Here is a 12,785-nt window from a genome sequence, read left to right as displayed (position 1 = left end):
ATCAAGGTCACCAATGACCTCCTCACAGTAGATCTAGTAGTCAATTCTCAGTCTTCATCTTCCTTGGCCTCTGAGTAACATTTGATCCTCGCTGATTATTCCCTCCTCCTTCCGACACTTTCTTCCTTGGCATCTAGGACACTTGGTGGGTTTTCCTTTTACCTCATTGGATGTTTTTATTTCAGTCTCCTTTGTTGTCTCCTCCTCATCTCCCCAACTTCTTAACAGTGGAGTGTCCCAGGACACGATCTGTGGGCCCTTGACCCCTCACAATGTTTTCTCAGCAGCCAGCAGCCATTGAAATATATGCCAGATTGTGCCACTCCTCTGCTTGAAACGCTCCATAAATTTTGTACTTCGCTGACCATTGAAAAGATCAAGTCCTCGTTATCTCTCTGATCTCATCCCCGGGGAGTCTCCTCCCTGTTTACTTGGCTGCAGCCACACTGGCCTTGTTCGAGAAGGAGACACTTGCTGCTCCCTCTGCCTGGAACACTCTTCCCTCAGACATCCTCATGGCTCACTCTCGGGTCTTTCTTCAAAGAAGACTTTCTCAGTGAAGCTTTCCCAGAGCGGCCTGTGGAAACTTGCAGCCCTGCGACCCCTATACTCTCCGTCTCCTTCCCTGTTTCTCTCCTTAGCCCTCATCATCACCTAATGTATTATACATTTATTTCTTTATTTGTGTTTTATTTCTCTCACCCCCCCCCATGCTTTCATATAAAATCATTGAGACAGGGATTTTGCCTGTTTTGTTCATTGTTGTTCCCCTAGTACAGGGTTTGGCCTGTGAAAGAGGTTTGGCTTATGGCAGGTGCTCAAAAAGCATTTGATGAATAAGTGACATCACAAGAAATTTAAATATAAATGCCAGAAAAGAAAAGCTACTCATAATGATTATCTGTGAGGAATATACTGGGATCAGTTAAAGTTTTAATTTTTCTATTATATATTTCTTAGCGCTTTGACTTTTTAAAAACTGGGCATATTACTTCTATCATGAAAAAGACAAAGATATGTATGAAAAATGTAATGGCAGATTATTTCTTGATGTGAACATAAATGTTCCCACTAATTGAACACAATGTGCCTGGGAGTTTAAATATTTAGTCTCATTTTGATCCTGATAACCATCCTGTAACAGAAGTATTATTGTTACCAACAGATGAAGAAACTGAGACAATGAAGTTAAGTAACATGCCCAGTGTCACAGTATTAGTTTGTGTTGGTACTAGGATTCAAACCTGGCTTTACTGGACTTCTATACTCATGTTCTTTCCCATGTGCCATCCCACCTCCCAGCAAAAGCTAAAAAATCAAACTACTCACTCAGGTGCTTTTGACTAAACACTTCTTGAAGCCAACTTTCTTCTGTTTGTACTGATGTTTGAATTCCTGGATATAAATTTTGATAGACATTCCTGAAATTTAGAGAAAATGCTAGGTTTGAGTGCAACTAAATAGTTGTTGGCAGGTCTTATAAATATAGAACTTTTATCAATGAAATAGCGTGTACATAGAAGATCCTGATTCTGTTTTCTTTGAAATGTTCCCTTACATATTTTTCTCTTTAGTAGAGTCAGGTCTACTAAACGCACAATGCATTTGCATCAGATCTGTTCTTTGGAAAATATTCCTAAATCCAGGAGGCTCCTGATACTATATAATTTTCCTCAGGGAGTAAATTACTACTGGTATATCTGTGCATGTGTGTTGGTGGTGGTGGTGATCACAGTGCTAGTGGTGTGTGTGTTTAAACACTTACTTGAATTTAAGTTAAATCACAGGTTCATTTTCAATAGTTTAAAAAAAAAAATCCAAACTCTTTTTAAAGAGCTGAAGTTAACTAAGTGCGTTGGTATTAAGTAATTTGTATCCTTTCTACGAGTTATTTAATCAGTTATTGGAGTTATTGGCCTGGTAGGAAGGGAGGAATATGTTGACTTTTACTACATAATGAGTAAACAATAGCTACTGCTTCTTGAGTTCCTTTGCCTCTTTCAATTTTTTGGAATAATTTGCCAGATCTTCTAAAAATATTAAACAATAGTTTTTTGAATAATTTAGTCAATTTTAGAATCATCACCTTTTCACCTTTCTTAGCCCTCTTATGTCTCTTACATCACCTTCCTTTTGGATGCTTTGTTCCATGGCACATTGCATCAGTGGTTTTTAAAATCTTGCAATTATTGTTTTCTGTAACAGGCAAAGAACTCCTCTGCTGAGGCCACCTGTGCAAATCTCAGAGGGAGTCCTGTTTATCTAACATACCAGAGAAACAAGTTAAAGGGACCAAGAGTAAAGGAACACAAAAAATCCCTAGACCAAACGACCGTGGTTTGTTAATTTTGGGAGGCGGGGTATGGTAGGAATAAGTTGGCATCGATGTAGTTATTTTAGGTTATTTGATTTTCTAATTCCTTTGTTTGGTTATACTTTGTTTTTTTTTCTTGGGGTAGGGTAGGAACATGTTGGAAGCAATATAGTTATTTTAGGTTATTTGTTTTTCTTATTCCTTTGTTTATGGTTTGTTAATTTTCTTGGGGTATGGTAGAACCATGTTGGAAGCAATGTAGTTATTTTAGGTTATTTGTTTTTTCTTATTCCTTTGGGTTTTGTTTGAAATATGTTTTTTAATGTTTTGATAAAGTTAAAAAACGAATGAGTGTTAAAAAAGTAAATAAAATTAATAATGGGGGGAGGAGGGGAATGGAATGTTTTGGATGTTCTTTTTTATTTTAATTTTAATTTTATTTTTTTGAGTAATGAAAATGTTCAAAGATTGATTGTGGTGATGAATGCACAACTATATGATGATACTATGAACAATTGACTGTATACTTTGGAGGACTGTATGTTATGTGAATATATCTCAATAAAACTGCATTAAAAAAAAAATCCCTAGACCACATTTTAATGTTTTTGGTTTTTTTTTTTCCAATTCAAAGGTTAACAAAAATCAATACATTATTCAGCTAAGTTCTTTGCCTTTCTTTTATCAATACTAAAGGTCACACAGAGAAATTCTGTGTAAATGTAGAAGACTGAGGGTAATAACAAAGTGAATATTTATTGAGAACTTACATAATAGTAGAAACAAAGCAGTTGTTTTGCCGATATGATTTCATGTTATCTTCATAAAAATCAATCAATATTGGTGTTAATATTCCCCTTTTACAGATGAATAAACAGAAGTTGGTGGAGATTAGAGAACCTCTCAAAAATCACATGTGGTAGAGGCAGATTGAACCTGAACCTGGCTGCTCTAACACCTGTATTTTTGCACATTCTGTTGCCTCCTAAGGTATGTCCCATTTTAAACTACAATAGGTACAGGGCAATTAAAAGTAGACGTTGAGCCTACATTGGTTGCATTTTTATAAGTTTTTAGGTCGGGTTTCTTAAAAACCACTTACAACCTTACTAAGTTCACCAGAGAATGCTTTGAAATATAAAAGAAGCATCTCCTTAGGAAGATTCATGAGGAAAAATTAAGAATTTGACCTAGGAAACAGAGATTCCCATGGATTTGAAACAAGAATTCCAGCTCAAGGTGACAGCGGAGCACACAATTCTCCTTCCCTTCCTTTCCAAGGTCTCAATGAAACAACAGACAGGCAAACCAAACCAAACTAAACAAAAATAGTCTTGGAAAACAGGTGTCATCAGTAGACAGCTATTATTGAAGACGCCCCTAAAAGAAAGAAAATAGATGGTGTTAGGTTGATGGAAAACCAGAATAGCCAACCCCACAGCTTAAGATAAGAGAGATAAGTAAGGCTCTTCTAAGGGAACTCCTGAGAAGGTCCTGGCTCAGGCTCAACCAAAGGCAGAGAGGAGGGGAGCCGGGAACAGTCCTCAAAGAAGTTCAAGGACTACACTTGGAAGAGCTGGGCCCATCCGGCCCTTTCCTTTCGGGTTATACCAGGCAGTTGGCTGCAGTTATTTTTGTTTTCCCCATTAAGTCCAAAGAACTACTTTCTAAAAAGAGTAGGTAACCTGCTGTGGGAGGATTGGGCCTGAAGAAGTAACAGATCAGAGTATGAGGTTACTCAGACCTGCCTAATAGGCTTGGGTGAGCATGGAGGAAAGGACATTCCACCCAAGAGTGAAATGCATCAAGAACTCCATCCACATAGTAAATCAGCCTTATCTAGTAACAGTGGGGTTACCCAGCTTGCCCGCTCCTTGTTCAGACACTCCACAGGAAAACTCTGCTATCATATCATGTCTCTGATATGCCCTGCCCACCTATGCAGGGCTGATAGTCAGCTCTCCATGAAAACCCTGAAGGATTCCATTCTAGTTAATTATCAATCATTCATTTATGACTATAAATGGGTAACCAAAGATTACCAGTTATTTAAAAGACAACCAATAGCATGAAAGAGAAGGACCAACATGAACAAACAAAACAAAGTATCCTTAAAGAAAAAAGAAATACAACAAAGAAAAACTTTAACATATTAAAATTCATGTCCTCAAAGATATTAACAACAACAAAACTACTTTTAACAGCAATAATCAGAGATCAAGGGCTGGTTCTTGGAAATTCCAAATACGAATCCCCACATAAAAAATTTTGTACAAAAGCTGCATGTAGCATGCAAACACCAAGGTCATGAAGATGTTGAAAATATAAAGGAAAAATTATGAAAGATGGAGAAACTATTCAAGAGGACCAATAGCTATCCAGTAGGAGTACCAGAAGGAGAGAACAGAGAAGTAATCAAATCAGAGGGTTTGAGAATCTCATCAGCAATACTGGATAACTAGGAGGCAATGAAGCACAACTCAGAGGGAAAATGTTTTTAAACCTATTCTTTTATATGAGATTATGTTACTAATTGAGCATAAGGGAAAATGAAGAAATTTCCAGACAGGTAAAAAGTCAGAAATTTGACTACCTATAAGACCTACATGAAAAAATTACCAGAGGAGTTTCTCCAGCAGAAGGAAAACGAATAAAAGAAAGAAGGCAATATGGGAGTTGAGAAAGTATAACCATTGAGCCCAATACAGAAAAACTGAAGTCAACTGAAAACAACTGAGAGTTGAAAAGTTCTTCCAGGAGCCAAGTTTTATGAACATAGGCTTACATTTTCTTGTCCATGGATCCAACTACATTATTGGGTTCTCTAGTAAATAATTATCAGGAAATTATAAGTACTATTTATTGACTTTCAATTTTTGGAATCAACCTGGACTCAAAGCACCAAGACTTAATTATAATTACAAAACATAATACAAGCAAGATAAAACTTGGCAACATAATATAACTTTATTTGACTATATATGTTCAACATAATTTGTTATCGGGGAGTGAAAGGATAGGACAAGAGGAGAGATGGAAGAAAGCAGAAATGAATTAATGGGTTAATTTTTCATAAGAGTTAATATTTCTTGATAAATCATGAAGTTTTAAATATTTAAAAGTTGTAAGATTAGAAAAACTAAAAATAACATAACTACCAAAAATTAGGAGGAGAGGGGTAGTGTAAATTACATTCCTCATATTTCATGGTTGGGAATCAATAGGTTTGCCAAAAATTGATAAATCTAGTAGTGAAAATGTGTTCTTTAAAATTATAATGGAAAACAAAACACATTGTTAACTGTATGTTAACTCTGGTGAGTGGAGTGGAGGTGGGGAAAGGGTGGATATTTCAAATTTTATACCATTGAATACTTCAACTTTTTAACCATATGCATATATTACCTTTTATTAAAAAGTTGAATTAAAAGGATAAATAAAAACATGTAAATGAGACAGAACAATTCTTACATTTAAGAATTTACAAGTTGTTCATAAAGGCAAAGCTTAGGTGAACAGTAATTCATGATTGTAGACTCAGGTTAGTGTGAGATTTCAAGAAAGATTTATAAAGCTCCGAAAATTGTCTGTCTGGTACCTTCTATTTAAAGTGCCAGAAGGGTAACAGCAATAACAACAAGGAAAAGGAGGAAAAACCAAAAAAGAGGGAAGACCATGAGGCAGACGGGGACCTTGTCTTTATCTCTCCCACAGTGTCTAACACATAGTGGGGAAGTTGAATAACTTTAGTTTGAATAAAATAAATATCCTGGCTTATTTTACTCTACTTCCTAACATATTTACCCAAAAGGTAAGCAATAACAGCTTAAAAAAAATAACTGAAAACACATTTTCTTACCTATCTCTATTCATTTTGGGCATTTCTTTTCTATACGTTTGAAATATTTTAGGAAAACCTGTTGAATGAAACATTAAAAAATTTAGCCACTCCTTCTAAATCAATGGTTCTCAAATGGGGCGATTTTGCCCACCAGGGAACAGTTGGCGACGTCTAGGGACATTTTGATTGGCACAAAGGAGCCGCGGTGCTACTGGCACACAGTGTGGTAGAGGCCAGGGATGCTGCTAAACAACCTGTTCTTCACGACAAAGACTTATTCATCTCTGATGTCAATAGTGCCAGGAAGTTGAAAAACCTACTCGAAATAACTTCACTCAGCACTGCCTGTTTCAAGTTTTACAAAGTGTTTCACCTATATCCTAAACTGTGAACGATCACAACAGCCCAGGGGAGATTTTCAGTGCCTTTGACAGATAAGGAGATTGAGAGTGATGAAAAGTTTGGGCTCATGGGCTAAGCCCCGTATAGACCGGGGTGTATGTGTGGAGAGGGTGGTGCAAATATTTGGGATCCAGACACCCATTAGGCCAGGTGCACCAGCTTTGCCCTACGGACTGGGGAGCCCAGCAGACCCGGGCGGGTGTGCGGCGCGTGGCCGGTACTTTTTTGGGAGGAGGTGGCCGAGTGTGGGCTCTCGCTCGCGCTCTCGCTCAGGCTCTGCGAACCACTAGCCGCCTCGCTGAGTGTCGGCGTCGTGCTCAGGCTGGGGCTGATGACACTGGCCAAACGGGGGAAGAATATCTGCTCGTCGTCTTCTTCGCCATCACCCTCGGCCAAGAACTTCCAGAAATTCTCATTGTCCAATGTGTCCAGGGCTTCCGTCTCCTCCTGTTCCTCCTTACCCCCCGCCTCTTCCTCTTCTTCCTCCTCCCCCTCCCCGTCTCCCTCCCCCTCCCCCTCCCCTTCTCCCTCCTCTTCCTCCTCCTCTTCTTCCTCCTGCCCCTCGGTCTCCTTTTCCCCTTTCTCATTCTCCTCCTTCTTCTCCGGCTCTGGCTCTGGGAGGCTGCTTTGCGAGCCCGAGTCGGCCATGGCGGGCAAAAAGCGGGGTCGCGGCTGGCGCAGCTGCTGTCGCCGCCGTGGCTCTCTCCACCCCCGGACGCCCGCCGCTCTGGTGAGTCCGTTTCCCGGGGCAACCGGGTGCTTGTCCGCCTCCGAACCTCCCGGATTTAAAGCTCCAGGACCCTTTTAACAGGGTGGAATGTTGGTGAGCCTAGAGGACCCGCAGCCGAGGGAGCTGTTGAGGGAGCGGGACACTGCAAGCTTCTCTCCATTCCTCCTCTACCGGGTCTGAGAGCCGCCTGGCAGTCTTCACTGAAGTTATCTTCCTTTCTTCTCAGCTCTTTTGGAATCTATCAGGTCTTTTGTTTTTTTTTTTTTCAGACAGTTTTATTCACACACCATAAAATCTATCCAAAGTGTAGATTCAGTGACTCTCAATGTAATCACAGTTGTGCATTCATCACCACAATTTGAGAACATTCTCATTGCCCCCCCCGAAGAAAAATCTCATACCTTTTATATACCCCTACTGTTGACATTTAGCATTGATATAGTACCTTTGTTACAATTAATGAAAGACTATTAAAATATTACTGTTAACTATATCCATAGTTTGCATTAGTCGTATTTTTTCCCATACAACATTCTATTATTAACACCTTGTCCATTTGATCTTGTTCATGGAAGAACATTCTTCTATTTGTACAATTAATGACAGTCATTGTTCACAACACGGTTCACTGTTATACAGTCCCATGTTTTATTCTCTAGCTTTCCTTCTAGTGAATACATGACCTAAACTTCCCCTTTAACCATAATCACATCCGTAATTCAGTACTGTTGATTACACTTACAGAAATGTGCTACCATCACCTCTATCCATTTCTAAACATTTACAGTCAACCTTATCAAAATTTTTGTGCAAATTAGCAGCAGCTTCCGATTCCCTACCATCATTCTATCTCCTGGTACCCCATACTCTAGATTTTAATTCCAAGCTTTTCTTCATTATAATTAGTCCATATTAGTGAGGCCATACAACATTTGTTCTTTTGTGTCTGGTTTATTTCACTCAGCATAATGTCCTCAAGGTTTATCCATGTTGTCACATGTATCAGGACTTCATTCCTTCTCACAGCTGAATAATATTCCGTTGTATGTTTTCTAGTTTGCTAAAGCTGACAAAATACAATATCCAGAAATGGATTGGCTTTTACAATGGGGATTTATTAACTTACAAGTTTACAGTTCTGAGGCTGTGAAAATGTCCAAATCAAGGCATCAGCAGGATGATACCTTCTTCCTGGGGGAAGGCTGCTGATGATACAGGACTCCTCTGTCACATGGGAAGGCACATGGCGGTGTCTGCTGGTTTCTCCCGGGTTTCATTGCTTCCAGCTTCTGGCTTCAGTGGCTTCCTCTCTGAGCTTCTGTGTGTTTCTCTCCTTTAGATTCTGTCTCTCTTAGCTTCTGTGTGAGTCCTCTCTCAGCTTCTTATAAAGGACTCCAGTAAGAGGATTAAGACTCACCCCAGGTCTTAATGGAAATAACCTAATCAGGTGGTCCCCACTATAGGTCTATACCTATAGGAGTGGATAACCTTTAAGAACATGATCTTTTCTGGGGTACATACAATTTCAAACCATCACAGTATGTATATACCATGTTTTGTTTATCCATTTATCAGTTGAGGGATACTTGGGTTGTTTTCATCTTTTGGCAATTGTGAATAATGCCGCTATAACATTGGTGTGCAAGTACTTTCAATTCTTCTGGATATATACCTAGCAGTGAGATTGCTGGGTAATTTGGAAGTTCTATGCTTAACTTTCTGAGGAACTGCCAAACTGTCTTCCACAGTGGCTATACCATTCTACATTCCCACCAGCAGTGAATAAGTGTTCCTAGATCTCCACATGCTCTCCAACACTTGTTGTTTTCTGTTTGTTTAATAGTGGCCACCATTCTAGTAGATGTGAAATGATATCTCATTGTGGTTTTGATTTGCATTTCTCTAATAGCCAGTGATGTTGAGCATCTTTTCATCTGCTTTTTAACCATTTGTATTTCCTCTTTGGAAAAGTGTCTATTCAAGACTTTTGTCCATTTTTAAGTTGGATTGTTTGTCTTCTTATTGTTGAGTTGTAGGATTTCTTTTTATATTCTGGATGCTAAACCCTTATCATATATATGATTCCAAATATTTTCTCCCGTTGAGTAGGCTGTCTTTTCACCTTTTAACAGTCCTTTGAAACACAAAACTATTCACTTTTGAGGAGGTCCCCTTTGTGTATTGTTTTCTTTCACTGCTTGTGCTTTAGGTATGAAGTCTAAGAAACCACTTCCTACCACAAGATCTTGAAAATGCTTCCCTACATTTTCTTGTAGGAGTTCTGTGGTCCTAGCTCATATATATAGGTCTTTGATTCATTTTGAGTTAATTTTTTTGTATAAAGTGTGAGATAGGGCTCCTCTTTCATTCTTTTGGATCTGGATATCCAGTTCTCCCAGCACCACTTGTTGAAGAGACTCTTCTGTCCCAGTTGAGTGGATTTGGCAGTCTTGTCAAAAATCAGTTGACCATAGATGTGAGGGTCTATTTCTGAACTCTCAGTTCAGTTCCATTGACCAATATGTCTATCTTTGTGCCAGTATCATACTTTTTGGACCACTGTAGTTTTATAATATGTTTTAAAGTCAGGAAGTATGAGTCCTCCAACTTTATTCTTTCTCAAGATGTTTTTGACTTTTTGGGGCCTCATGCTCTTCCTAATAAATTTGCTAATTGGCTTTTCCATTTCTTTGAAGTAAGCTATTGGAATTTTGATTGGGATTGTGTTAGATTTGTAAATCAATTTGGGTAGAATTTACATCTTAACTATGTTTAGTCTTCCAATCCATGGACACAGAGATGTCCTTCCATTTATTTAGGTTGTCTTGATTTTCTTTTAGCAGTGTTTTGTAGTTTTCTATGTATAGGTCTTTTACATCCTTTGTTAAATTTATTCTTAGATATTTGATTCTTTTAGTTGCTATTTTAAATGGAAATTTTTCTTGATTTCCTTCTCAGATTGCTCCTTACTAGTATACAGAAATACTACTGATTTTTGTGTGTTGATCTTGTATCCTGCCTCTTTGCTGAACTTGTTTATTAGCTCTAGTAGCTTTGTTGTAGAATATTTGGGACTTTCTAAATATAGGATCATGTCATCTGCAAACAAAGTTTTACTTCTTCCTTTCCAAGTTGGATGTCTTGTTTCTTTTTCTTTTAATGGCTCCACCTATAACTTCTTGCACAATGTTGAATAACAGTGGTGACAGTGGGCATCCTTGTCTTGTTCCAGATCTAAGAGAGAAAGTTTTCAGTGTTTCACTATTGAATATGATGTTAGCTGTGGGTTTTCATATACGGCTTTTATTATGTTGAGTAAGTTTCCTTCTATTCCTATTTTTCAAATAGTATCATATGGTTTTTCATCTTTGACTTGTTAATGTGTGGTGTATTACATTAATTGGTTTTCTTGTGTTGAACCACCCTTGCACAGCTGGAATAAAACTCACTTGATCACTGTGTATAATTCTTTTGATGTGCTATTGGATTGATTTGTTAGTATTTTTTGAGGATTTTTGCATCTGTATTCATTAGAGAAATTGTTCTGTAATTTTCTTTTCTTGTAGTATCTTTATCTGGCTTTGATATTAGGGTGATTCATAGAATGAGTTAGATAGTCTTCCATCATCTTCAACTTTTTGGAAGAATTTCAGCAGGATTGGAATTAATTCTTCTTGGAAAGCTTGGTAGAATTTACCCGTAAAGCCATCTGGTCTTGGGCTTGTCTTTGTTGGGAGGTAATTGATGTCCATCTCAATGTCTTTACTTTGATTTGTTTGTTGAGGTCTTGTTTTTCTTGTAGAGAGAGTATAGGTTATTTGTGTGTTTCTAGGAAATTGTCCATTTCATCTAAGTTGTCTAGTTGTTGGCATATAGCTGTTCATACTATCCTCTTATGATTTAAAAAAAAAAAGTTCCATGGGATCAGTAGTAATGTACCCAGTCTAATTGCAGATTTTATTTTTTTGCATCTTCTCCCTTTGTCTTTGTCATTCTAGCTAAGGGCTTGCAAATTTTATTGATTTTCTCAAAGAATCAGCTTTTGGTTTTGTTGATTCTATTTTTTTAAATTCTCAATTTCATTTATTTCTGCTACAATCTTTGTTATTTCTTTCCTTCTGCTTGCTTTAGGGTTAGTTTGCTGTTCTTTTTCTAGCTCCTCCAAGTGTGCAGCTAAGTCTTTGATTTTAGCTTTTTCTTATTTTTCAATGTAGACATTTAGGGCTATAAATTTCTGTCTCAGCATTGTTTTTGCTGCATCCCATAAGTTTTGGTATGTCATGTTCTCATTTACACTTGTCTCGAGATACTTACTGATTCCTCTTGTAATTTCTTCTTTGACCCACTGATTGTTTGACTGTGTTGTTTAACCTCCATGTATTTGTGAATTTTCCAGTTCTCTACCTCTTATTCTTTCCAGCTTCATTCCGTTATGATCAGAGAATGTGCTTTGCATAATTTCAGTCTTCTTAAATTTATTGAGACCTGATTTGTGGTCTGACATATTGGAGAATTATCCATGAGTACTACAGAAGAATGTATATTCTGCTGTTTGGGGTACATTGTTTTGTGTATGTCTGTTCAGTCTAGATAATTCATTGTGTCATTCAAGTTTTCTGTTTCCTTATTGATCCTCTGTCTAGATGTTCTATTTTTAGATGAGACTGGTGTATTGAGGTCTCCAACTATTACTGTAGAGATGTCTGTTTCTTCCTGCAGTTTTGCCAGTGTTTGCTTCATGTATTTTGGGACACCCTCGTTAGGTGTATAAATATTTATGGTTATTATTTCTTCTTGGCGAATTGCCCCTTTTATTAATATATAGTGTCCTTCTTTGTCTTTAAACAGTTTTTCATTTAAAGTCTATTTTGTCTGATGTTAGTATAGCTATCCCAGCTCTTTTCTGGTTACTGTTTGCATGGAATACGTTTTTCCAGCTTTTCATTTTCAACCTATTTGTGTCCTTGCATCTAAGGTGAGTCACTTGTAGGCAGCATATAGAAAGATCATGGTTTTTTTAAATCCATTCTATCAATCTGTGTCTTTTGATTTGGGAGTTTAATCCATTTACATTCAATATTATTATTGGAAAGGCAGTACTTTAACCATTTTATTCTTTGGCTTTTATACAGCATATTTTATTTTTGTTTCTTTTTATAACCCTTTAGCTACCCTTACTAATATTCTTCATTTCTACACTCTCCCCAAAACTCTCTCTCTCCTATCTTTTCCTTTCAGCATGTAGCACTTCTTCTAGGGCAGATGTCTTGTTAATGAACTCTCTCAGTTTCTGTTTATCTGTGAATATTTTAAACTCTCCCTCATTTTTGAAGGACAGTTTTGCCGGATAAAGAATTCTTGGCTGGCAGTTTTTCTCTTTCAGTACCTTAAATATACCATAGCACTGCCTTCTCATCTCCATGGTTTCTGATGAGAAATCAGAACTTAGTCTTACTGATTGTCCCTTGTATGTAGTGAATCACTTTTCTCTTGCTGCT

The 12,785-nt window shown here is 37.6% G+C and overlaps 1 protein-coding gene across 1 annotated transcript in view; it reads right to left on the bottom strand.

Moving 5' to 3' along the window:
• ERICH6 (glutamate rich 6) overlaps positions 1-7,205 on the bottom strand; it is a 43,860-nt gene extending 36,655 nt beyond the window's left edge. Inside the window, exons 1-3 of the mRNA XM_037824845.1 lie at positions 6,779-7,205; positions 6,174-6,231; positions 1,352-1,421 (exon numbers count right to left, since the gene is read on the bottom strand). Coding sequence (XP_037680773.1) covers positions 1,352-1,421; positions 6,174-6,231; positions 6,779-7,205 — 555 coding nt within the window. The remainder of the gene's footprint in view (positions 1-1,351; positions 1,422-6,173; positions 6,232-6,778) is intronic.
• Between the last annotated feature and the right edge of the window lie 5,580 nt (positions 7,206-12,785).

Source organism: Choloepus didactylus, chromosome 1 (assembly GCF_015220235.1).
Source record: "Choloepus didactylus isolate mChoDid1 chromosome 1, mChoDid1.pri, whole genome shotgun sequence".
Classification (NCBI taxonomy): Eukaryota; Metazoa; Chordata; class Mammalia; order Pilosa; family Megalonychidae; genus Choloepus; species Choloepus didactylus.
Note: the sequence above shows the minus strand (reverse complement) of the source record. Positions and strands in the feature narration are given on the sequence as shown.